The sequence below is a fragment of the Dipodomys merriami genome, unplaced genomic scaffold, assembly GCF_024711535.1.
Source record: "Dipodomys merriami isolate MVZ:Mamm:240054 unplaced genomic scaffold, mDipMer1.0.p SCAF_24, whole genome shotgun sequence".
NCBI lineage: Eukaryota > Metazoa > Chordata > Mammalia > Rodentia > Heteromyidae > Dipodomys > Dipodomys merriami.
Window position 1 is genome coordinate 17,337,934 of NW_027203826.1, and position 26,800 is coordinate 17,364,733.

Sequence of the window (26,800 nt, forward strand, 5' to 3'; positions counted from 1 at the left end):
CATCATCAGTCCAGCAGCCTTGCACCTGCTGCAGAACTCCTTCCCCAGCCCAGGCCAGCTCACCATCTGCACAGGCTCCCGCAGCTCTGGTGTCTTCAGCAGGCAGAGCCGTGTGGATAGGCAGATTGCTCAGCCTCTGGTGACAGCCATCTGGATCCAGCACAGGATTGGATTGGATTGTTTCACATAAGGTGCCTGGTAGAAACTCCTGGGGCCAGCAGGCCTCTATGCACAAACACTGCCCTGAGCCACATGGGGACTCCCCCCAGGGAGTCCCTGGATCCTTTTCTCCCCCATTGCTCCGTTTCGTTAAGTAACCATTTGCTGCTTGTTTTAAACAACTATGGGCCTCACTGGGATCATTGAGTAGGGGCTTAATGAAGGGAGGAAAACAACTGATCAGCAGGAAGCCACCAGAGCACCCTGAAGAGCAGGGTGGAGAGGGGGCTCCCCCTCTCTTCTCAAGCCCTTAGCTGTGGACAGGGGTTCCTGACAAGCTCAGCAAACCAAAGGGTACCAGGGTACCCTCAGCCCCCACCTCTCCCACCAGGGTGATGTGTGTGACAGGAGACAAGTTCTGGATAATGGGGGGGGGATCTAAACTCCGCTTTCACGCGCTCATCTTCCATATGCAGCTGCCTAGGCTCTGTTAGCCATCCTGACTCCACCCTGAAGCATTCCTGTCCTGGGTAGGCAGGCCAGTTGGCCACTTTCTATGTTCTCCTGTTCCTGCACGGGTCATTCACAGAGGACACCAGGACCATCGGTGTTGATCTCCAGGGAGAGGAGAGGGAGGCTGTGGGCTGTAGATACTGTCTTACAGGGAAGAGCTGCCTAGGGGAGCAGGATCCTGCAGCCCCAAGGGGGACAGATTTCTCTGTCCACCAGGAAATGAGAGTGAACCATTCCCCTGGCCTGTGTGCTCCCTTTACAAACTCTGCTTCTCCTCCTCAGAGCTGCGCATCTTGCTGCTGTGCGGCAGTGACCTACTGGAGTCCTTCTGCATCCCGGGACTCTGGAATGAGGCCGATGTGAGTAGCTCCCCACAGCTGGGGTGGGGAAAGATGCGTGGAGGGCACACTTGACTTTGGCCTCTCATCTTCCTCCTTTCCCCTCCAACTGGAATCTTTTGCCTCCCCAGAGCTCCCAAGAGAGCAATCCATTCACACCACCATGGGAAAACATTCTCACCTACCCTCCCCCACCCCCAAGCTTTATCTCCTACTGCATTTTCACGTTCTCGTTCTCTCCTCTTCATGCAGCAAAGCCCCTGCAAGAATGACACTTTGAGTCATGGAATGCCTTCTTCCAAGTGTGTGTGTGTGTGTGTGTGTGTGTGTGTGTGTGTGTGTGTGTGTGTGTGTGTGTGTGTGTGTGTGTGTGTGTGTGTGTGTGTGTGTGTGTGTGTGTGTGTGTGTGTGTGTGTGTGTGTGTGTGTGTGTGTGTGTGTGTGTGTTGGGAATGGGGGAAGAGAGGGATTATAACAGATCTTTCCCTTTCAAAATTATAGAGTGGGGGCTGGGAAGGTGGCTCTGTGGTAGAGCGCTTGCCTTGCATGCATGAGGCCCTGGGTTCGATTCCTCAGCACCACATAAGCAAAAAGAAAAAAAGCAGGAAGTGGCGTTGTGGCTCAAGTGGTAGAGCGCTAGCCTTGAGCTGAAGAGCTGAGGGACAGCACCCAGACCCAGAGTTATAGAGTGGTTTGCTCTTCTTTGATTCCTTTGGAAGAGGTAGTAAAATACTTCCTGGAAATCCCCTTCACAAGAGAAAATGGGGTCAGGAAGAGAGACATGAATGGCAAAAGGTCAGTAGGATCCTCCTGGCAATTGACTTAGGGCAGAGCGAATAAACCAATACATACTCCACTGACATCTTTCTGATTTGTGATGGTCTTAAACCAGCCATTCTATAAATCATTTACTCTTCACACAGGTATTCATTCTTTGAAAACATTTTTAAATTGTTATTATAAAGGTGATGTACAGGGGGTTCTAGTTACATAAGTCAGGTAAAGAGTACAATTCTTTTTGGATAGTGTCACCCCTTCCCTTGTTCTCTTCCAGTTTTTCCCTCTTGTCCCCACCCACAAGTTGTATAGCTCATATCCAACTTAGTGTATAGTAAATACCACTGCTGCATTTGTTCACCTTTTGTCCCGCCATTTATGTGCCCCCTTTGCCCTTCCAAAGAGGATAAATAAATAAGACAAAAGGAAAAGAAAACAAAAATAACAATTAAAAAACCCTCTTGTTTCTATTTCCTGGAGGTCATTTCTGTATTATTTTATATGATCAGAGGCACATAGCCATTGTGCCTTTGTGTTCTTCTCCTAAGAACATCCTCCTTTGGTCTCAGTGTGTATGAATGCCTAGAAACTTGTATACTATATGGCGTTCCATTGTATTTCTGCACAGGTATTCATTCTTGCTCTTTCATTAACTCACTCATCTGATAGTTTGAGCAAATGCTAGCTCCCAGCCTTATGTTCCTATGCAACTTGGATTTCCAGCTGTGTGATCATGATTACTAAACAAAGCTCATTTTGCCCGTTGTACAGCATGCTAATCACATGAGTGCAAATGTTTTGCAAGAAAAGAAAAAATTTATTTATGAGATAGTTATATATGAGGAGGTAGAAACCTCAAATCCAAAGTGTTTAAGTGTATTTATGGAATAAAGAAATGAGGGTCTGGGACATGGTCAAAGGTGACTGGTGATAACGAAAGGTGAACTGACTGGTGTTCTTGCTACAATATTTAGTCACTAGGTCCAGGACCAAAACGTTTGAGGTCTTTTTATATGTGTGTGCTGGTCCTGAGGCTTGAACTCAGGGCTTGGGCACTGTCCTTGAGCTTTCTTGTTGAAGGTTAGTGTTCTACCACTTGAGCCACAACTCTCCTTCTGGCTTTTTGGTAGTTAATTGGAGATAAGAGTCTCACAAACTTTCTTGCCAGGGCTGGGCTCAAATCTCAATCCTTAGATTTTAGCCTCCAGAGTAGCTAGGATGACAGGCATGAGCCACTGGCACCTGACCAAATTCTTGGTCTTGTCAGAGAAAAAACAGTTGAAGGACAAACACAGAGGAGAGGTAAGCAGAAGCAGTTTAGTTGACATAAAGCAAAGCAAAAGCAAAATGGAAGTGCATCCTCCAGACGGGAGAAAGGCAGATTCCCAAAGGAGTAATGGTGGCTCATGTCTATCATTCTAGCTACCCAGGAGGCCCAGAGCTGAGGATTAAGGGTCATAGACTGCTCAGACAGACAGATCTGTGAGACCCTTATCTCCAGTTAGCCAGGGGGAGGGGTGTGCGGGGCAGGGGGAGCTGTGGCTGGCAGCATGGCTCAAGTGGTAGGTGCCAGCTGGTAGAGAGGACAAGGATCTGAGTTCAAAGCTTCAGTATCAGAACAAAAATCAAATGAGGGAGAGAGGGTGGGAAGGAAGGAAGGAAGGCCAGCACTGGACTGGAAAAGCCTTGTTATCCTAAGCTTTGCTTGGTAGTCTGTGGACGTGGAGGTAATCATTAATCATTAACCTAGAAAACTAGGTTAATGTGCCATTAAAAAAAAAAACTGTGTCATAACGTCCAGAGATTGGGTTATGCTCTATCAACTTCTCCCATGGGTCAGATAGCAGAGTTGTTGGCTCCAGAGCATCACACCAGAGCTGTCATTTTTCGCAGGCTGTGGGGAGCTGACAGTGAACAATACCATAGCTACTCTATATCTCAAGTTATTCTGTTAACACCAGCATTCCAGGATGTGACTCCTTATCATCATCTATGCCTCTGGGTGTCCATGGCTCACACCTGTAATCCTAGCTACTCAGAAGGCTGAGATCTGAGGATCATGGTTCAAAGCCAGCCTGGGCAGGAAAAGTCCATGAGACTCTTATCTCCAATTAACTACCAGAAAACCAGAAGTGGTGCTGTGGCTCAAAGTGGTAGAATGGCTAGCCTTGAGCCACATAGCTCAGGGACAGCGCCCAGGCCCTGAGTTCAAGCCCCACGACCAATAAAACAAAACAAAACAAACCCAAGCTATCTTTTTCAAGTATCCCAACAACCTGCCTAACTCCTGTATCACTGGGAACATGTGTAATCCGTGTAATCCAAGTTCACAGCTCTTTAGGACCTGTGTCCTGGGGTTGGCATTTTGGCTCTCTGAGGTCAAAAGTCACCCATTGGACACTTGCACGGCCCTAAGTGAAGGGTTAGTAGTTTTGATTGGTTTGTGCTGTCTCCAAACTGCTAAATAAGCACTCAGACAACCATTACCATGGCAACCCCTCGTCTATTGCTAGCAAAGCTAATGGCTATGCCTTGCTAAGCCACTGGATCCCCAAAGCTAGGGGTAAAAGCAAGCTATGAAAATGAAGCTAGAGGATGAATCCAGGTTCTCCCCACACACCTGTGTCACTGTGGGCCTGGACGGTTTTTCTTTCTTTTTTTTAATCTATACTATCTTTTGGGAGGGGGTGCTTAGATTTGAACTCGGGTCCTCATGATTGCTAAGCAGGCTCTCTTGCACTTGAGTCACTCCTCCAAATTCCAAAGAGCCAAGGAATCGTTTTGGTAGTGGTTTGAGATGATAAAGACTTTGGTTCTATCCCAACATAGTGCATGAAAAAAAATCTATCCTGAGCTTCAGTTCTTCCCAGCTGACTGTGCCTAGGCCAGCAGCTCTCACACAATTCCATGCAACAAGGAGTAGTAAGAGAGTTTAACAAGTGTTAAATAGGCGCACAGATAGACACATAAAAGCAAATAAGGACGGAGAGTTTCCAAGAAGCAGATTTTCCTATTCAGTCCTTTACCTTCGCCCGGGAACAATTTCCTGCAGGTGAAATAGTAAAGCTCTTTTCAGTTCAGGAGTTAGTGACTTCATTAGTCTTTACTTTCCTTGCAAGCATTTCCCAAGGTGCTGCGAAATAGAAGGCAATAGAGGGAAAGTTCTACCCAAGATCTCAGCAAAGCTCTTTCCAGAACCCATCTCAGAGGGAGGTTGCACAGTGGTGAAAGAATTGAGAAGCATGGAGAAGCCAGGATGTTGCTTCCAAGAGCTGGAATCGCTGGAGCTATTCACTGAGTCAGACCTGCAAGGAGCCGCCTCTCAAGGGGCAGAGCCAGGCTTCTTCCGGCCCTTACCTTACACCTGCTTACTCACAGGCCCAGTCCTCCTCTGCTCTCTCAGTGAGATGGCCAACTTCAAGTCCTTAGCTTCTCTCCAATGTGGCTGCTCCTTACCTTGTCAGATGCTAACATTTGAGGACCAGAGAGAAAAGCCCCCCCCCATGTCTCTCCCATTCTGATGGGCCCCCGGTACTGAGGGCACATTAGTTAATAAAGAACGTCAACTTCTGATTTCATAGGAAGGTGGCAGTGCAGGTGGAGTAAATCCTCATCTATTCATGTGTTTGCCCCTAGATCACTTGGCTGGCTCCCAGTCCTGATCTTTTTGCCTTTCTGGGTTCCCAAAGGAGATCACAGAATTTCATTCCTTTGTAGATACTTGTGGGGAAAAATGGGGGAGGGAAGTGGATCCGAGCTCACTCCCAACCACCGGTCTCAGGTGCTGACTTTGGAGCGTCTGTGGAAAGGGGGGCAGGCAAGAGAAGCCAACACCAACACAGGGTCAACAGGCGATCTCAATAGTTTCCCTAAAGCTTACCTTGAAACTAGGGTTTACACTCCAGACCCACAGTCTAGGAGTCCTAGTCCATTAAGTCTGACCATTTACCCTTATATTCCCAAAAAAAGAGAGAAAGAGACAATGAAAAGCAGAGAAAAAAGACTGATTATGGGGGCAGCCATAAGAAGACATCTTTACCCATCTTTTGGGGTACAGATATTGGTTAAAGAAGGAGAACTGGGGGCAGGAAGTAAGAAAGGTATGCATAGTTAAAACAGTTCCAAGTCCCAGGTATGGCCTGGCTGAGGATTAGCTCAGTCTTTGACTGGAAGCCTGGCAAATAGTCTGTAGCTTTTGGCCATTCACCTCCCGATAAGAAGATGCTTGTTTGAAGGCCAGTTTTCCCTCTGTCACAAGTTAATTGTCAGAGACTCCTGTTCTTAGGGGAAGAGGAGTGATTGTAGAGTGTTTGCAGCAAAGAACAGCTCAGATCAAAAGACTCAGATGCAAGGGGAGTAGAGGGTACCCAACTTTTAGTTCATTCATAGGCCCAGCAAAACTACATTGAAGCTAAAAGTCCCAGGCCTGGGGTGTAGCTCAGTGGTAGAGCTCTCGCCTGGCATACACAAGGCCCCGGCTCAGCCCCCAACACTTCAAACATCAACAACAAAAAGAGCCATAGCAAGATCCATGCAAGTCCCACATCACTAGAATTCCTCAAGTCTTGGGCCAACTTGGGTGACCCAGAGCATCTCCCAGAGGGCACAACCGTCCCTGTATCTCTCCTGTCCAGAGTGGGGAGCACTCGATCTGTGTCAGAGCTAGCACAAGGAGGATATGGGTTATGCTGACCCTCCAAATTTGTCCCAGAGGGCTTCTTCAGCCTAGAGTAGGCATGCCTTGGCATCTGCCCAGCCAACTGCTCATCCCCAACTCCACATACAGTCCATCTGTGAGGTTGCCTCAGAGAGAGAGAGAGAGAGACAGAGACAGAGACAGACAGAGACAGACAGAGAGAGACACAGAGACAGAGACAGAAAGAGAGACAGAGACAGAGACAGATAGAGAGACAGAGAGAGGACATAATATCCAAGGAGAGGCTTCCTTTCTTACACAAGGTGTTTAAATCTCAGTCTTGAACAGAAATATCACTTTTGGTTTATTTACATCAAGTTAAAATTCCACTGTAATCCCTCTATAGCAGGACTCTGAAAGCAGATGTTCTATCTCAGTCACTCTGCGATGAACAGACCTGAGAGGCTCAGATGTGACCTTAACATAAGGACCATGTACAGGCTCAGTTCACCAAGGTGGCCCCTCTCTCCTGCCCCGGCTTGTGGTTCCTTAAAGGAGGGGGTGCTCTGCTCCATGCCTGCCTGGGAAGAGAGTCCTGGATGAATTTGAAAGTGTCCTGTTTCGCCTCCCCATTCCCACCCAAGATCACCATACCCCATTTCCTCCAGACTTTGCCCTGGGGGGAAGTTCAAGAGGGGAGGGGTGCGCTTTAAGATCTCCTGCCTCTTCCAGAGGAGGGGACTTTGGGGAGGGGCAGCAAAACTTCTTCCTTCTCTCTATCCCAAAGAAAGCGTCCCCATGTTCTCTCTCCTCAGGACACCTACTAAAATTTCTTTTGTAGTTTTTTGTTGTTGTTGGTCGTGGGGCTTGAACTCTGGGCCTGGGCGCTGTCCCTCAGCTCTTCAGCTCAAGGGGAGCACTCTACCACTTGAACCACAATGCCACTTGCACTTTTCTGGGGGTTTATTGGAGATAAGAGTCTCACAGACTTTTCCTGCCAGGGCTAGCTTTGAACCATGATCCTCAGATCTCAGCCTCCCGAGTAGCTAGGATTATAGAGGTGAGCCACCACGGCCAACTTCTTTTGTAGTTTTAAAGCCACTGACTTCAAAATATTCTGTTTTGGACAGGCACTTGTGGCTCATGCCTGTAATCCTAGCTACTCAGGAGGCTGAGATCTGAGGATCATGGTTCAAACCAGCCCAGGCAGGAAAATCCATGAAACTCTTATCTCCAATAACCTCTTATCTCCAATACACCACCAGAAAACCAGAAGTAGCACTGTGGCACAAGTGGTAGAGTGTTTGCTGAAGAGCTGAGAGATAGCAATCAGGTCCAGAATTCAAGCCCCATGACCAACAAAGAAAAAAAAAATCTGTTTTGGCTTGTACCTTCCTCTTGTGAGGATCTGGTGTTCTGCCAATATGGGTCTAGGGTGTACAGGTGGTGGGTGGGGTACAAGCTGGTAAGTCCATGAGTTACTCTACTGTCTGTGTTCAAGACAGTCGGAGCCAAGCCCAGAAAAGAGACATCAGGACTCGCTACAGTGTAAATTCTCCTGGGCTGGGTTCCCTGGGAAGTGTGCTAGTAGGGATCTCTGAGCCTCTGGAAGGTGATGGGAGGTGGGAGACCTGCTTCGGTTCTGCATATTGTTTGCTTACTCTTTCATACCTCTATCAGAAGTCTGCTCGCACTAGTACCTGATATCTCAAGAGGTCTGTTAACCACAGCACCTTGCTTCCATCTATGGCTGAAGACAGGGATATGAGGAGAAAAAACAAAACAAAACAAAAACCCAAGGCCCTGTCTCTGTATTCTAGTCTTCAGTGTCTTCTCTGGGATCCCCAGAAACAAAGCAGGAGAGAAGCCACGAGTCCAGACTGGTCCGGGAAGAAGTAGGAGCCTGTGCATGCTGGTGAAAAGTGCCTTTGGAGGGGCTGTGGAGCCACCCCGAGATCACTGCAGAGTAGCTGCCGGTTCCACAGCACCGCTGCCAAGGCCTCTCCTGCCTCACCCCACTCCAAGTCAGGCTCCTCTTGCTTTTGTCTCAGTGTCCTGAGCTAAAGCTCTCCGTCCATTGGCAAGGACATTACACACACACACCCAAGCACATCCTGTGGCATTTCTCATTAAGCTCAAAGGCCAGTCAGCTCACAGAGGAGTCTAACCTTCTCTGGCCAAGTCACACGCCCTTCTTCATACATTCCACAGGGAGAAAATTCCATATTCATCGAGTTTCTCCCAAGTGCAATACAAAGGCGCTTCTATGTGGGCTGGCAATTGATATTTTCATTCTTGATGTCTGTGGAAAATCAAGATCTAGGACCAGCTTCAGAGTTCAAGATCTATATGCAATACCCTATCCCATTCCCACCAAAGAACTAGGCTGCTGCCAGGCACTGGTGGCTCACCCCTGTAATCCTACCTACTCAGGAGGCTGAGATCTGAGAATCACAGTGCAGACCTCCAACCAACTACAAATAACCCCAAGGTAGAGCTGTGGATCAAGTGGTAGAGCAGCAGCCTTGAGCACAAAAAGCTTAGGCACAGTGTTGAAGCCCAGAGTTGCAGCCCTAGGACTGGATAGATAGATAGATAGATAGATAGACAGACAGACAGACAGACAGATACATTTTTCCTAGCAGACTAGATCCTTGGCATCCTAATGGGAACACCAATGCAGGTATGCAGGTTTAGATCTGGAAGCTCCAAGATCAGCAAGGTTCACAGTATGAAGCAGCAAGCTTTTGTGGTTCCTTCGTTCCCCACAGTAAAACCTGTTGTGTAGGGATCCAATTTTTCCAGCCGCCTTGCCCATCATATTCAATGGAAGACAAGCCAATTCCCATTGAAGCAATTTTTTTTGCAATACCCTTTCTTACAATTTCCTATCAGACAGTTGCAATCTCAAAATACCCTACTTGTATTACTTTTTAACTCCAAAAAATCAATTTATTTGAATTAGTTGATGTAGTGAAGCCACTGGATACAAGTTAAATATTCCAAAAAGCAAAGACTTAACAAAATTATTTTTAAAGGATTACAATAGATAATAATAGAAAATGTATAACAGTTCTTTCTAGAGTGAGTTCTCATTCACATAACATTGTAGTTTTTGCAGTATTATTCTTATATCATAAAAAAGGACACTGATATCCTTACCTTATTATATTCATTGGCAAGGAAAGAATTGGAGTTTTGAAGGGAAAGGAAGAAGCAGAAAACAAGCCAAGTATGTGGATACGGTCATGTTTTGCCACAGTGTGAAAATATAAAAGAAATCTGCTCAGAACTTCCCTAGTCAGAGTGTAAGTGGGCACAGACACAAGGTAGATGAACTTGGAATCAGAAAGTCTCTTTATTATTTCTTTATATCACATTAACCGAAACATGTAAAAAGCTGAGAAGAGTTCCTGAATGCACTCTGCATAACGGTTGGTCATCGCTCATTCATTCATTTGAAATCTTTTCTTAAGCACCAGCTATCCAGCCTTATCACAGGCATGGTTCTAAAGCATGAGTGACAGAGACAATGAACGTACTCATCCATGCACTTTGCTTTCTAGAAAACGAACACTTCGATCACCTCTTGTGAATTGTCTCATTGCACCCCGGAGACACTACTGGGAGGTAGTACCTTGATTCCCATTTTAGAGATATGGAAACTGAGGCTTAAAGGGATTGTGTCTTATCCAAAATCATACAGCTACTGATCAGATGCTTCATCTCGATGATCCCAACAAGCAGGCATAATGACACATCCCTCAAAATGGTGCCTAGGGGAGTACTGGAGTTTGGCCTCGACCCGTGGGCAGGATTGGGTGAAGCAGGTGGTTTTGAGTCGAGAAGATGCTGTAAAATATCTAGTAGTGGGAATTAGACTGGGAGAGACCATTCTGGCAAAAATTCTTAAGTGCCATGATAATTTGTATTCGTTCTTCTCCAGGGTCCTTGCATTTAAACTAGCAAAAATCAGTATTTAACTCAGCAGGGTGACAAATCTAAAGGAAGAACATTAGACACAAGAAGTGGGGAAATTTGTGTATCTGTGGGGGGGGAGGAGGAGAATTGAGGATTAAACCCAGGGCCTCACACATTCTAGGCAAGCTCTCTCAAGCCATGCTCCCACTCTAGATTTTTCTGTTTGCACTCCTCAAAGTCAAACATCCTACAGGCTAGTTCTAATTGACTGTGCCCTACAGTTTTCCAGCCAACCAGTCATGGGCTAACTGCTTTCTACCTCCATCAGCTATGGGAAAACAACTAAAGAAAATAAACAGAGGAAGAGCTTGGGGGCATTAGCCACTCCAGAAGAAATCCCAGAAGCCCAGAATAAATGTAGCAAAGACAAACATTTGGTCAGATGCTTTTTTATCAGGGGGTGGGACTCCAGCAGGAAGCCTGATGGGCTCTCCCGCTCCAGGGATTAGGTTCCTACACTGACAAGAACAGTGCTGAGTTCACAAGCACCTGGGGAAGGACCTTCAGCCTCCCGTACAGGATTCTGCCAGTTCTCACATGAAAGATGCTGTCCGTTTGGTTTTCAGACTTTGACTCGAGTCTGAAATCCCCAGATTTCAGTCAAATTGTTGGTGGAGAGGGGATGATTTCTTGTGGGAAGCTCCTAAAAGTGCATCAAGGGTCATCCTGGAGGTGCATTCTCCATTACCCAACACGGACCAAACCAGCCCCAGCCCAGCCTTCACTCCAGAGAGGAGCTAGGGCCCGAATGGCAAAGGATGCTCTGTAAAATGGAGCATGTTCCAGAAGCTTTTCACAGATGGGATGGCTTTAGCTGAATGCTCTTCTTCCATCCTTTTCCTCTTCCTTCCCTTCCTTCTTGTCAGCTCTTTGGGGTTTTGTGTGTTTGTTTGTTGAGATAGGGTCTCACTATGTGACCCAGGCTGGCTTCAAGTTCATGATAATCCTGCCTCAGCCTCCCAAGTGCTGGGATTATAGACCTGCATCAATATGCCTGGCTTCCTTGCATTCTTTATAAACCCACCCAGAAGCATATATAATTGTAGCCTCTAGGGGGTGATGTCGAGCAAGGAATTGAAGACTATGGTAAACAGGGAGGGGGAAAAAAAAGTAGTATATTTTCAAAATGTGGTCATTTTTGTGTATGTGCTGATCCTAGGGCTTGAACTCAGGGCATAGCTTTTGTGCTCAAGACCAGCGCTCCATCACTTTGTGACACACATCTATTTCCAGCATTTTGACAGTTAATTAGAAATAAGAGACTCATGGACTTTCCAGCACAGGCTGGCTTTGAACCACAAACCTCAGATCTCAGCCTCCTGAGTAGCTAAGATTACAGGCGTGAGCCACCAATGCCCGGCTCAAATGGTAGTATTTTTAAAGCAAAGAAGTTGAAGTCATTAAATTATGAGTCTTGCCGGTAGATCCAAACGTGTGAACCATAGAGGGCTGGAACTCACTTATCAGCTGTGCAGCTTGGACAAGGTTTTGAATCTCACTGTCTTGGTTCCCTATGGATGACGTAAGAACAGAGCCACAGAGCTCAGAAGCCAGTTGTCATAAGGAATGTTATAAGGAATGAGCACAAGTAAAGTTCCCAGAACAGAGCCTGGCACATGGCAGATACCTTAATAAATGCTCTTCCCCTCCTGTACTGATGGCCCTATATATTCACCCCTGGTAGTTCTCTAGAGAGAACCAATAGGGACCCCAGCCACAAATGCTCTGTTTCTTGAGAAGAGTCCTGTCTGGGAAAGCAGGTCAGGATGCCCAACCCCTCTCAATGTGATCACACAAAGGACCTGGCCAGTTCCATATGCCAGGGCAAGTCAATCTATCTTGGGGTCTGTTTCCTCTATCTAAAATACATCTATGGCCCCTCTATACATCTTCATTGTGATCTGGCCCTTTCATTTTTCTGATTCCCTGTGCTGCGGTTGCACCTGACTTTTTTGTTATTGTTGTTGTTGTTATTGTTGTTGCTGCTGTTTCTAGAACCAGGCTTGAACTCGGGACCTAGGCACTGTTTTTTTGCTCAAGGATAGTATTCTACCATTTGAGCCACAACTCCACTTTCTGAGTTTGGGTTTTTGGTGATTAACTGGAGATAAGAATCTCCTAGACTTTCCTGCCTGGGCAGGCTTTGATCCACAATCCTTAGATCTCAGCTTCCTGAGTAGCTAGGATTACAGGCATGAGCCACCAATGCTGGACTCCACCTGACTTTTTCTTTTCAAGACAGAATCTCACCGTGTAGCCCATGCTGGTCTCAAACTTGAAATCCTCTTGTCCCAGACTCTAGAGTGCAAGGATTACTGCTATACACTTTCCTGCCCAGTCCTATCACTTGGCGTCATTATTTAAACCAGTTTTCCCACCTCATGACTGTTAGGAAAATGGAGTCTATATGGGCCTGCGACAATAGGGTGGGGGTCAAGCCTTCAATGACTTTTGCACAAGCTGTGGTCTTACTGAGCATGTTCTCACTAGATTCCCTCTGACCAGCTGCTTCTCACGTTTATTTTATATGTGTATTGTACTTACCTCTACCTAATTCTCTCTCTGTATGTATATGTACATACATAATATTTGTTTGCTTATGATTTCTTCTCAATAGAAGGTAAACTCTAGGAGTTTTATTCACCAACACCAGAACAGAGCCCAATTCACTGTGTATATACTTCCTACGAATTTGTTGAATGAAAGAAAGAAGGAGAGAAAAGTTAGTAGGGGGAAAACAAAGGAGGGGGTAACAATGCTTGATAGGAAATGTACTCATTACCTTTCTCATGTTACTGTAATCCCTCTGTACAGTATCTTTATAATAAAGGAAGGAAGGAAGGAAGGAAGGAAGGAAGGAAGGAAGGAAGGAAGAATACTTGGGAACAGTATGGTAGGAGGACCCAGACAGCCTATAAGACAGTTTGCCTCCACCATGAGATGTGGCATTTAGCCATGACATTTTAGCCAGTTGCTTATATTAACAACAGCAACACATTAGCTACCCAATAGTAACTGGCCCACACCCATCATAGCAATAGATATAATGGAAAGGAATTTTTTGTTTCATGTCACCCACTAGATAGCAATCTAGCCAAGAAATGAAACCATATCTGCATTGCTCAATCATAGATCTCTAGTGTCCAGAAAGGTTCCTGGCTAAGATCATAAAGCATCCACCCACCCAAAGCATCCCTGAAATGCTGCAGGAAGGGCTTGAAATTCAGCCTCTTGGAGGGCTGATGATAACTCCACATACCTTCCAAGAGACTTGCAGCCGGACTCCGGAGCGCTCTCTCTCCCAAGGCCAAGTTGCTTCCTGCCTCAACATGTCTCATATCCTTCCTTCAGATTCCCCACATTTGGGGAAGCAGAGTTTGCTCCCTCCCACTTCCTCTCCCACTCCCTAGCCTGTCCTCCCAGGAGAGTCTGTGACCAAAAGATGGAAAGATATGATCAAAGCTACCAGTGAGCAGGAAGTATGAGCCAGCCAGATGAATGTCCCAGGGCCCCTCCCCCTGCCCTAGGAATGACACAAGCCAGGGTTGAACTAAGAGAGGCATTATGTGCTGAAGGGGAAGAAGACAGCTCTCTCCCTTAATCCTCCCCAACAGGGTCTGGCCATGTCAAGAATGGGATTTAGCCATCAGGGAGCACTCTGCTGAAATGACTACTTACCACCACTACCACCACCCCTTTCACAGGGCAAGGCCCAGGGAGAACTCTTCAGGTGAATACAGGGACTGGGGCTCCTCACGCTGGACCAAAAGCTCCGCTTCGGAGGCCTGAGCTCTCTTGGGTTCCTAGAGCTAGATGTCTGACCTCAGAGCACAGAGGAATGTAGGAATCCCCAGATGTCTTTAGGTGCTGAGTATCTCAGGCTGTGAATTGGCAGCTTAGACAACTGACCATGTGATTTAAAACAGCAGTTCCCAAAGGCAGCTGTAATGTGATTAGGGGTTGATTTTGATACAAGCTGTACCATAATCCCTGTGCTGAGGTCTGGGGAAGCACCTGTGTTGTGTTTTGTTTTGTTTTTTAATGTTGATTTTATCTTATTTTATTTTCACAAATAAGACTTTTTGTCCCTATTTCACGGCTAAATTTTAAACAGATGCTTGGGCTGTTGGCTTACATCCATCAGCTTGATCAACTTGAATCCCAGTGTCTTTTCCAGAATTATTACTATTACCATGAAGGTCAAACTTGTGCTTCATCATGATATTAAGGGACTGCTGAGCATTTTCTTTGTCTTTTCCAATGCTGTCTGGAATCAGCATTGTGACTGTTTCTTTTTTGGCCATTTGTACGTATCTTTTTTTATCATTTTATTCCCAATCTGTTGGTGTTAAGCATTGAGATCTTCTATATCTGATGTCAAATGAAATGAACACTGAACAGATGACACGAAGACATATCATCATTTTGACCTTAATATGAGCTTTAGTCATCATTTGCCATGTTTTCTGACCATGTCATACGTGCTGTCTCCATGCCACAGAACTCAAGCCGTTTTGGCCATGAACACCCTCAATGATTAGTCCAACTCTTCTAAATGCAGCTGTATCATTTCTGCAGGTCAGCAAGGCTCACTTTACACCCTTGAGGCCCTCAGATGCAATTTTGGTTACTTGATTCTTTGTGACTAGCGTGTTCTTCCAGTATTTCTTAAATTGAATATATCTGGTTCTTTCACATTGTGTCATACTTTCTTAGAAAATGGATGGAGGAAGCCGGGCGCTGGTGGCTCACGCCTGTAATCCTAGCCTCTGAGGAAGCTGAGATCTGAGGATCACGGTTCAAAGCCAGCCCAGGCAAGGAAAGTCCATGAGACTCTTATCTTCAATAAACCACTAGAAAACAAGAAGTAGTGCTGTGGCTCAGGTGGTAAAGCACTCGCCTTGAGCTGAAGAGCTGAGGGATAGCACCCAAGCCCAGATTTCAAGCCCCACCACCAACAAAACAAAAAAGAAAGAAAGAAAAAATGGATGGAGGAGCACTTCTCCCTTTCCCTACTTTCATGGCCTTCTTTTTACTCTGTTTACTTAAAAAAAAAATAAGAGGAAATGAGGGAGAACTTTCTTCTTGGTTCTGGTTTTTGCCAACCACCTTGATGCTGCTCAGAGATCCAGAAAGGCTGAAATGCAACTCCCAAAGAATTTAGGCCAATGGTGCAAGTTCACCAAGGATACAAGTTTAAAATAGCATTATGGAGAACGTTTCACAAAACAGGTAACATTTAAATGAAGGAATTGGAGCCAAAGAGCAACAAAATTTGACTTATATTTTGACAATATCAATCTGGATGTTGGAAACAGACTGGGAAAAAAAAAAGAAGAGAATAACAAAGACCAGAACAATCCCAGTGAGAAGTGGTAGAGATGAATTAATGTTCTGTGGTTGCAAATGTGCTGGTTTAAAACAAAACATGTTTATTCTCTTACAGTTCTGGAAGCTGGAAGTCTGAAATAGGCTTTTCTGGTCCAAAATCTGGTACTGGCCAGGGCATCTTTCCTTCAGAGACTCTAGGAAGGATTTGTTTACATGACTTTTCCAAATATGTGAGGGATATTTGCTGCATTTGTGAATTCAGGGTCCTTTTGTCCATCTTTGAAGCCAACAGTGTAGTATCTACAAACTTCTTTCTGCTCTATTACATTACCATCTTCTCCCTTTTATGTCAAAGTCCTCTCTGTTTCCCTTTCTCTCTCTCTCTCTCTCTCTCTCTCTCTATATATATATATATACATATATATGCATATATATATATATATATATATATACATATATATGCATATATATATATATATATATATATATATATATATGTTTTGTTTTGTTTTTGTTGGGGCTTGAACTCTTGGGCCTGGGCACTGTTCCTCAGCAATTCAGCTCAAGGCGAGTGCTCTACCACTTGAGCCACAGTGCCACTTCCGGTTTTCTGGTGGTTTTTATTGGAGATAAGAGTTTCTCAGACTTTCCTGCCTGGGCTGGCTTTGAACCGCGATATTCAGATCTCAGCCTCCTGAGTAGCTAGGATTACAGGTGTGAGCCTCTGGCACCCAGCTTTCTATTTCCCTTATAAGCACATTACTGAATTTAAATCCAGTCCAGATAATGTAAGGCAATATTTAAATCCTTAGTTGAATCACATTTCTTTTTCCATGTAAGATAACAGTCATATGCTCCAGGAGTTACAGCCTGAGTATCTTTAGAGTCATTATTTAGTTACCATGGGAGACTTAGCCCAAGATAGAGGTAAGAAATGAATGCATATTATATTGAAGATAGAATTAATTGTTTTTATTATAGGCTGAGTGTAGGATATGAGACAAGGAGAGAAAAATGCCAACGGTTTTGCTGTGAGTAATTATAAGAAATGAAAGGAAAGCATTTCTTTGGGGAGGCTAATAAATTTATCTGTGTAAACAGGTCTAACGATTCATGGACAGGGTAAGTTGAAGATGCCCCATCCAATTTTAGGAAAAAGGCCTATGTTGGAGATGTTAATTTGAGACTCTTTGATATACTGTGTGTGTGTGTGTGTGTGTGTGTGTGTGTGTGTGTGTGTGTGTGTGTGTGTGTGTGTGTGTGTGTGTGTGTGTGATTCTTGGAGCTTGAACTCGGAGCCTGGGCGCTGTCTCTGTGCTTTTGTGTATAATATTAGTGCTCTACCCCTTGAACCACAGCTCTACTTCTAACTTCTTTGGAAGTTCATTGGAGAACAGAAGCTCATAGACTTTTCTGCTTGGGCTGGCTTTGAACCATGATCCTCAGGTCTCAGGCTCCTGAGTAGCTAGGATTAGAGGCAAGAACCACCAGTGCCTACTTGGCATGTCTTTAAAGCTTTGAAATCAAATGAAATCATTAAAAGTGTGAGTACAGACAGAAAAGGAAAGAGATCCATGGACTGAAGCTTGGTAGACTCCAATGAGTCAAGGTCAGAGAGGTCAACCTAAGGGAGACCAAAAGGGAGCAGCCAGACAAGTAGAAGGATACTAGGAAAGAGTTGGGTATGTGATGGTAACCAAGCCCTAGAGGGGTACTGATGGGTACAGATGCGTATTGACAGGACACTTCATCTACTGTAGCACCTAGTACTCCCCTTATCAGTACTCTCTCTGGCTGAAACTCAAACCCATATGCTAGGTATGGCCCAAAGAACAGAGAGAGCACAGTCTTGGGTGGAAGGAAGCCCTGCAGCCATACTGGTGAAGCAACAGGCCTGGTCTTATGGGATCTCACCCCATCTGTTATTTCCAAGGGCAAGTCTAACATCTGTTTCTAAAGAGGGATCTGTTTCAGGCAGCAAGATCTCCCTCTGCTTGCCACTCACTGAACAGCCCGGCACAGTCACCGATGGGTTGATAGTCCGAAATGGAGAGCAGCCATTGGACCAATGTCACCCACAGGGTAATTCCCTTGTGAAGACTGACTGCCACTCTGGGCCATTATTTCATGCTTTAAACTAGAATGCTCACTTAGAGAGTTCCGCTATCACTCACATCACAAATAAAGCATCAGTAAGGGATGTATCACACTCTCTGAGTCAAGAAGGAGGCAGATCCTACGCAATGCCATTGACACCAGGCTACTTTGAAGCAGCTGCAAAGCTAAGCACTTTAGGAATTTCCATGCACACTTGCTTGAGCGAATCCTCTCTTCCTTCTTCCCTCTTGGTCCCACTCTCTCTTCATTTCCTTTTTCTTTTTCTTTTCGTCTCTTTCTCTGCCATGCCATTTGGTCCAGAGTTTTAATTCCTTTTATAGACACTTACTCTCAAACTGGGTTGCATATTGCAATCACCTGTAGACTAACAGATAAGGTATTTATATCTGGATTCTATCCCAAGATTCTGGTTTACTCATTAACATCAGGTGTACAGTGTGAGATGATTGTAATGTACAGCAAACATTGAGAATCAGTTCCTGAGCAGTGAACTCCAGTGCAATAGTCTAAAAGCTATGGCAAGAGGAGTTTTTGGCTCCTGCCCTACCTCTCCCTAACATTCATAATCTATAGGACCAAAGTCTTGATACCAACTTACCTGGTGTGAACACCACTGATAGACACAACATATTGTATAATGTCTTGTTTGTTACCAAATGGTACAATCTAATGGGGGCTCTGCTATTCTATATCTAGCTTTTAATTTCCCTCCACAAGTTTGCCCTCTAGGACACTCAAGACCAACTTTATATTCCAACACCATCAGAGTTCCAGTTACAAGTATAGCTCCAGTTGAACACAATAAGGAAACTAGAATCATGGTGGATGGAAAAAAATCTGAGGAAGTGCATACATGTCCATCCCTGGGTGAATTGGATTTGGAATGGAATTCTGCTGAGATGGAATCTTCTAGTAGAGGAGAATGAGCCACAATGCTGTTTCTGTAATATGTATTTGGAGAATTATGGAGAAAATTCTGAGTCCATTGCCTCTAAATCAGATCTTATTCAATGAGCTACACTTAGAAGCCGCCACTCCCCTTCCTTTCCCTCATCTGGGATCCATAATTCAAAAGATCGCAAGGGTAATCCTAGCTCCAAGGCTAGATCTAAGTCTATTAAATGCCATAAATTGTGGGCTCTTTGAAAATAAAAATTGGCACACATTTCCAGAAAACAACTTGGTAATGTGTCTCAGCAGCTTGAAATATGTGTAGTTCATGTCATTTATCTTTTTTATTTTATACTGGTATTGGGGCACCATTTCTTAGCTTTTTCACTTAAGGATGATATTCTACCATTTGAGCCACAGCTCCACTACTGGCTTTTTGCTGGCTACTTGGAGACAAGAGTCTCAAAGACTTTCCTGCTCAGGCTGGCTTCAAACGTGGATCATTAGGTCTCAGCCTCCTGAGTAGCTAGGATTACAGGTGTGAGCCATAGGCACCTGGCTATTGTTTTACTTTTTATCCTAAGAAAATAAGCAGAGAATTGTGGCAAAAGATTTTTGTGAACAGGTCTTCAGTAAAGAATTACATACAACTGGTCCCTCCCCCACAGTGTAACCCCCGCTTTCACTATATTTGATGTCAGTATAACATGTGGAGGAGATGGGGACAAACAAGTCGTTTAAGGATTCAGGTGGACCTGTTGCAACAATGAGAAGTACAAAATGTCATGTCAAAACCAGCTTTACAATTTCGGTGTGGGGGGGGAGGGGGGTATAATTGGGTGGGGGGAGGGGGGTAAAATTGGGTGGGGGGAGGGGGGAGGCGGGGAAGGGAAGTGAAGGGTAAACAAAGGAGGAGGCTGCAATGCTTGGTAAGAAATGTATGCATTATCCTGCCCATGTAATTGTAACCCCTCTGTACAGTATGTTCTCAAATAAAATAAAATACAATTAAAAAAAAAAAAAGAATTACATACAACTGTAAAAATTCAGACATGTGTATTTCCTAGCTTAATATAGTACTAGCTTAATATAGCAAATAATGAACTGGATAGATTACAACTTATGTTCTTATGTTTTAAAGACAATTTTGTAATGATGTGAGAAACTGCTCAATTCAAGTAAAAGTATTGCTTAGGCAGGAGAGAGAGAGAGAGAGAGAGAGAGAGAGAGAGAGAGAGAGAGAGAGAGAGAGAGAGTGTTGCAGTGCTGGGGATTGAACCCAGGGCTGCATGCATGTGAGGAAATGCTCTGCCACTGAGCTACACCCTAGCCCTACTTTTGCAGTTTAGCCCCAGTGTGGATATCTACATATACTACTTGCACAGAAGAAAGCACTGGAGAGAAATACACTTAACATTTAACTGTGGTTACTTGGATTTTCTTAAAACTGGAATTGATTTCTATTTCTCCCCTGCATCTTCCAACTTCTGCCATACCCACAATCAGAAAAAAGTAAATAAAATGATACTTTTTTCAATGACAAGAAGGTTTTATTCTCATGAAAGTGCCAAGCCTCCATTTAAGGCTGATCTCTAAAGTGACTCCCACCCACCCCAATGACCATCACCAAGCCAGTGGACACACAGTGGTACATTCCAAACACTTCTCTGCTATGGCTTTCGTGTGGGTGGGTCATATGATAGACTCATGACGTCAACTGAGGGCTGAGGTGTGCTGGCTGGACAGTGAGATCTGTCTCACCCAGGAGGATGTTTACCAGGTAAGGACTACCTGTCCTCCATCTTGTTCGGTAGCCTGACAAACTCCACAGGAGCCTCAGGAGCAGTCTTGCTCAGACATGCAAGAGTGCCTTCATTCAGTCCACAGGCCTAGTGTGCCAGGCAAGGTGCTCATTCATTTTACTAACACTAATACTGGTTATTAAGGTTGCTGGCTGATGGTAGAAGGAGCAAGTTGGAGACTGAATGAAGCATTCCCCTGGTAGAATGGATGATAGCTCTGCCCTGCCGAATCCTTGGTAGAGGGTCAAGGCCGTAGGTTTCACCAAAGCTGCGTCACCCTTACTGTGTCTCCCTGTCCAGATGGAGGTGATTGTTGGGGACTTTGGGATTGTGGTGGTTCCCCGGGACGCAGCTGACACAGACCGAATCATGAATCACTCCTCAATACTCCGCAAGTACAAAGTGAGTCCGCAACCGCTCCGAGGGAATATTTCTGTGTGACATATATCTTGTCTTAAAGTCCTGGGGGGCTGGAAGAATGAGGAAGCAGAAGGGTTTTGGTGCAAGGAGCTGGCAACCTACTCTTTCTGCTCTGTCCTTAGAACAACATCATGGTGGTGAAGGATGACATCAACCATCCCATGTCTGTGGTCAGCTCAACCAAGAGCAGGTATGTTTGACAAATGGTCAAAGACAGACGCTACCTTACAACTTCCCATGCTGCTTTCTTAAGTTAGAGGTGATGTCACCCTTATACTCAAGTGGACATTTGCTGCCATGGTACACAGCCTCCTATTAGTGCCTTATTTGTTGCCAATGACTTAAAAAAAAAAAAGAGAAGACAGTAAAGCCAGGTGCTGGTGGCTCACACCTGTAATCCTAGCTGCTCAGGAAGCTGAGATCTGAGGACTGCAGTTCGTAGCCAGGCAGGAAAGTCTGTGAGACTCTTATCTCTAATTAACCACAAAAAGCAGAAGTGGAACTGTGGCTCAAGTGGTAGTGCACTAGCCTTGATCAAAAAAGTTCAGGGACAGCACCTAGGCCTTGAGTTGAAGCCAAGAAAGAGAGAGAGACAGAGACAGAGAGAGAGAGAGACAGACAGAAACAGAGAAACAAAGAGACACAGTGACAGAGAGACACAAAGAGACACAGAGACACAGAGACAGTACCTTAATTAGTCTTAGCTAGTTTGAGTGGAGAAGAGGGTGATTTTAGTTGTGGATTTGTAGCTTGAGGTTCTTATACAGTAATGCATTAGTAAGAGTATAGAATAACTGTTATAACAAAAAAGTCTTTGATATTGAGAGGTAGATACTTAGTTCCCTCCTATAGAAGTGCAAAGGAATTGAATCTCTGATCTCTTCAATCTGAAACTTCTGGCTCTGAGTTCACAGCTTCCACAAGGTCTATTTTTTGTTGGGAAAGGGCAAAGCCAAGCCCAAGGCAAGAGGCTCTGTCTTTCAGTTAATGACGCAGCCCTGGAGAGGCTGAGGTAGGGAAGTTAGGAATTCAAAACCATCTTTTTTGCTATGTAGGCTGGGCTACATAGCAAAACCTTGCTGTATGAATTTTACAAACAGCTCTTCAAGCTTAACAGTCCCACAACTACCAGGTGAGGGAAAAACAGGATGCAGCCAGCCTAAAACTTAAAAAAAATACACAGAAACCACAGTCCTTCATACTTGTTGGTGCCTCCTCCCCTCCTCCCCCCCAAGCCCCTTCCTACAAGAAAGAAAAGACACAGCCAATCAGAAGAGTGGTCTGGGAGGTTGATGAGCATGAGATCTGGTGCCAAGAGTCAAAGGAATGAAAATAAATATACCTGAAATCTACATACCCAGTCTATTTCAAAAAAACAACAGCCAACACATTAAAAATGGGACTCTGGGCTTGACACTATTTTAAGAGCTTTGAATAATGACCCCTTTCATGCTTTCAATGATTGATTGTGATGGGCTTCCACATTACCTTTGGTTTCCCAGAAGAGAAAACTGAAGAAGAGAGGGACTCACCTTTCCCAAATTCTCTCAGCTAGAAGCGGTCCCAGGGTGTAAGATGTTTTATGGAGGCCAGAGTGCTTTCTCTAACATCAATACCATTTCCTCAAAGCCAGCAAAAAGGCTGGCAGGCAGTGTTGTTAAGACAGGAGTCAACCTTTTTCCTGAAAGACAGACAGCGGGCCAAGGCTCTGCATGTCATCTAATGGCGCTCTCTCTCTTCTCCTGCAGGCTGGCCTTGCAGCACGGGGACGGCCATGTGGTGGATTACCTGTCTCAGCCCGTCATTGACTACATCCTCAAGAGCCAGCTATACATCAACGCCTCTGGCTAGCAGCCACTCAGCCAGCCTGTACCACCCTCCCCTCGTCCTCTGCCAACGCAACTCACTGGCCCCTCCAGTCTCTGTCAGCCTCTCTCCTGCCTCTGTTTCTCCATCTCCTCATTCTGACCATTCTTCCCACTGGCTGACTGAACCCCCACAGTGTGGGGGACCTGCAGAGAACCATGGCGTTCCCTATTCCAGTCATCTTTGGACAGACTTTCCTCTGGTCTCCGGGGTGGGGGTGGGGGAGGGAGTTGGGGCGGGAGTTGGGGGGATCCCAGTCCTTGGAGATGTACTGGTGTCTGTCTCCCAGCATGCTTCTCGAGAGGCGGCTCTGGTGCCCATCCTCCCAGCATGCTCTGGGGAGGCGGCTCTGGCTCTCGCCTTCCCAGCATGCCCTTTACCACAAAGGGCTTATTTTTCTTTCTTTACTCATTTACCTATTTTTGTTGTTGTTGTTGTTATTCACCTCTTGTGGGACTTGGATGAAATCGATGTCTGTTTTTGTTTGTAGTATTGATGTACTCCTGTGGTATTACTTTCCTTCCAGTAGGACACCATAGCCAGCCTCTGCACTCAGGAAGTATGTGAGAACCACACCCAGGAGAGCCACCTCCATGCACACACACACACACACACACACACACACACACACACACACACACACACACACACACACACACACACACACACACACACACACACACACAGCAGTAGCAGCCTTTGGTCAGGAATGAGACTGTCAGGTTCTGATGGCAAGTCTTGGGAGAGGAGGTTTCTCAGAATCTCAGACCGTTCCCCCAGTGGCAGATACTCTGTTCCTGTGACATCGAGCCAGCCTGTGCTCCTTCCCTGGTGACGTCCACACACTCGTGTACGTCTGTGCCAAAGGCACCCTGTGAATCCTCTGCTGGTCCAGACATTTCCAAGGTATCTAATGCCTTGGAGCTCGTGCATAGACATGCTCTTACACCTGAGAAGAATCAAATAGGCGAGGTCAAATCCCCATAATCCAGCCATTTCTTTTTTTAAAAAATATGCCAGGAATTTACTCTAGAGATCTTCACTAATTGGAATTGTTTCTTGCCCATTTGGCTGAGAACTGTCTGTCCTGGGAGCCTTCCAGGATGGGAAGGAATCCCGGTGTTAGGCTGAGGTTACCCAGGCCAGGGCTGGGGCCCATTCCTTCTTCAGAAGCTGTTGCTCTCCTGGCCAGGCCTGGGTGCAGGTCCTGCAGAGGGCTGCCCGGCAGGACCCTCCTGAGAGGGTACCTCGCTGTTTCACCTCATCTTGCCCTCATTTCTTACCCTTCTTGCAGCCTCTAGAGACAGTTTTGGTAGATTCTGTCTTAGTTGTTAATGCCTAACTCATGTTCTGCTTGGAGAGCTAACAGGAAATTACCCTTTGTTTTATGGCTCTTGTGTTTCTGGTTGTTCAGGTGTCTAAGTACTGATACTTAAAAAAAAAAATCAAATGGGAGCTATGGGCCAGATGGGACCCTAGACAAAGGACTGCATTCCTTTTTTAAAAATATATAATTTGATTGTTGTACAGAGGAGTTACCATTGTACAATTCAGGTAATGCATCCATGTCTCCTTAGGACAATGCCACCCTTTCCTTCATCTCCCCCCCACACCCCCAGCTTCCCCCTAGGGGTGGCATACTTTACCATACATTTCACACGGGCAACCGCCTGTGGTTGTCTCCAGGAAGAGGAACAGGAAGTGGAGTCAGGAGATGAGGTTGGCACACTAATCTCCCCGAAGTGCTGTATTGTCTTAGATAATTGAAATACTCTTTAGAGGACGAATAGAAGGACTTAGTCTTGGGTCACAGTGTTTGGCTAAGATTCATGGGGTAAAGAGATTCAGAGCTCAGTTGCCTTGATGCCGTCCTTTAAAAGCAAAGAAGCAGAGATCCACAGGATTAAATGGCTAAATGGCTGGCCCAGGATAAGGAAGTATAGTATCTGATATGAGGGAGCAAAGGGAAACAGGGAGCTGAATTTCCTGGTGAAACCTGGCATCTGAGGGATCTAGAGTTTATGAACAGAGTTCATGGATCTCTGGTCCACTGTGTTACTCTACAAGACTCAGGTCAACCCCCATTTGGTCCATAACCTGGAACCAGGTTGGCTGTGTATCTCATAAGGGCAGAAGGCATGGGGGAGGGCTGAGGAGCAAGATAAACTAAGGAAAAGAACAGGTGCAGTCCAAGTACATGAGAATGAGATGGGGCAAATTATAAATCGGTGAATCACAGGGACAGACTCTATTAAAAATGGCTTTCCTGCCTGGTTCTGGGTAACTGACACCTGTAATCCTAGCTACTCAGGAGGCTAAGATCTGAGGATTGTGGTTTGAAGCCAGCCAGGACAAGAAAGTCCATGAGACTTTTATCTCCAATGAAACACCAAAAAAGCTGGTAGTGGAGCTGTGGCTTGAGTGGTAGAACACTAGCTTTGAGCGAAAATGCCAGGTCCTGAATTCAAGCCCCAGGACTGGCACCAAAAAATATAAATAAATAAATAAAGGCTTTCCTTTAATAACAGGAAAGCAAATTCCTTTCCAGGTACCATCAACCATTCCATTCCTACCCTGCACCTCTCTTCCTTTGATGGAGCAAGATCAGAGCACATCTAGTCCAGGGAAGGACACTGGGAGTGTGACCAGTCACAGCCAATACCTAAAGACATGGATCAGAGTTTTATCTGGGCCCCAGGTACCACCAGGATAACCTGACTTCCCTCTGGGGTTCTATTGCTTCCTATGGAGGCCAACCCAAGATTGGCTCGGAGATGGTGACAAAGGCAGGGATTGGAATAATCCTGTCCAAAGGAGTCTGGACACCCATTTCCTGCTGCTAACTTAACAAGAAGGTCCCTCCCGTTTTTCTGAGAGTCACAGATGTAAAAACAGGCAGGAGAACTGTGCACACAACCTTCCCTCCAGGACCATTCCCCCGGGTGCTCTGCGCTGCTGGCAGTCACCTCAGGACCACACAGCACACACAGCCCACCCCCGGCCTGCTGTTTTCATTTGCCTTGAATAACCTATGTGGGACCAGGGAGGAAAGTCTCTTAGTGAAGTGCCTGAAACCAGAGCTAGAACATCTAGAGACACAGGCCATTCTGTGTCAGCTTGACCAGCCTTTTCTGTATGTGTTCTAGTCTCATGCTTCAGTTTCTCAGAAAGAATGGAAGAACTTGCTGTTCCAATTAAGTCAGCTGAATGACTCAATCACCAAACTACAGCAAAAGGCAAGAGAATTAATAGAAAGTCCAAATCTTAACTCCCCCAATTCTCTCTCTGTCTCTGTCTTTCCCTCTCTCTGTCTCTTTCACTCACTTGCTTACTCATTCTCTTTTTTGTGGGGACTAAGAGAGTGAAGCATGTCATTCTGTATATATATTTTTTTCATTGAGAACGTAGTGTAAGCAGGGCACTGGTGGCTCACGCCTATATTCCTAGCTAGTCAGGAGGCTGAGATCTGAGGATCGCAGTTCAAAGCCAGCCTGGGCAGGAAAGTCTGTGGAGACTCTTCACTCCAATTAAATCACAGAAAAAGCCAGAAATGGAGCTGTGGCTCAAGTGGTAGAGTGCTAGTTTTGAGTATAAGGAGCTTAGGGACAGTACTCAAATCCAGAGTTCAAGCCTCAGGATCAGCCAAAAAAAAAAAAAAAAAAAGGTAATGCAGAAATCAAACAGGAGACTATGAAAAGCTCAGGAGAGATGGAAGAGATGGAAACAGGGACTGGTTGTAACTTATAGATTCAGGACTCTTTAGAACTAGCATTATGATAATGATGGTTAGTAAGTTATGCTGAATTCATCCAGTCTACATTTTCCCATAACTGCCCAGAAGACGCAGCTCTTTCTGGGGTTTCTTTTGTAGTGTGAGTTTGGAGTGTCCTGTTAGTCTGTTCCAGTTAGTTAGGAGTGAGTTACAGCTCTTTCCAGCTTCAATTGAGTCTGAGGGCTCAAAGTTCAGCA

At 45.4% G+C, this 26,800-nt stretch overlaps 1 protein-coding gene across 2 annotated transcripts in view; it reads left to right on the forward strand.

The window, feature by feature from the left end:
- Nmnat2 (nicotinamide nucleotide adenylyltransferase 2) overlaps positions 1 to 26,499 on the forward strand; it is a 152,259-nt gene extending 125,760 nt beyond the window's left edge. The window contains exons 9-12 of one of the 2 annotated variants that reach the window (XM_070034297.1): positions 955 to 1,031; positions 20,846 to 20,947; positions 21,088 to 21,155; positions 22,714 to 23,037. In XM_070034297.1, the coding sequence (XP_069890398.1) occupies positions 955 to 1,031; positions 20,846 to 20,947; positions 21,088 to 21,155; positions 22,714 to 22,816 (350 nt within the window). In that variant the 3' untranslated portion in view covers positions 22,817 to 23,037. Of the gene's footprint in view, positions 1 to 954; positions 1,032 to 20,845; positions 20,948 to 21,087; positions 21,156 to 22,713 lie in introns of both variants that reach the window. The other variant, XM_070034298.1, reaches the window with a different exon arrangement.
- The last annotated feature ends 301 nt before the right edge of the window (positions 26,500 to 26,800 follow it).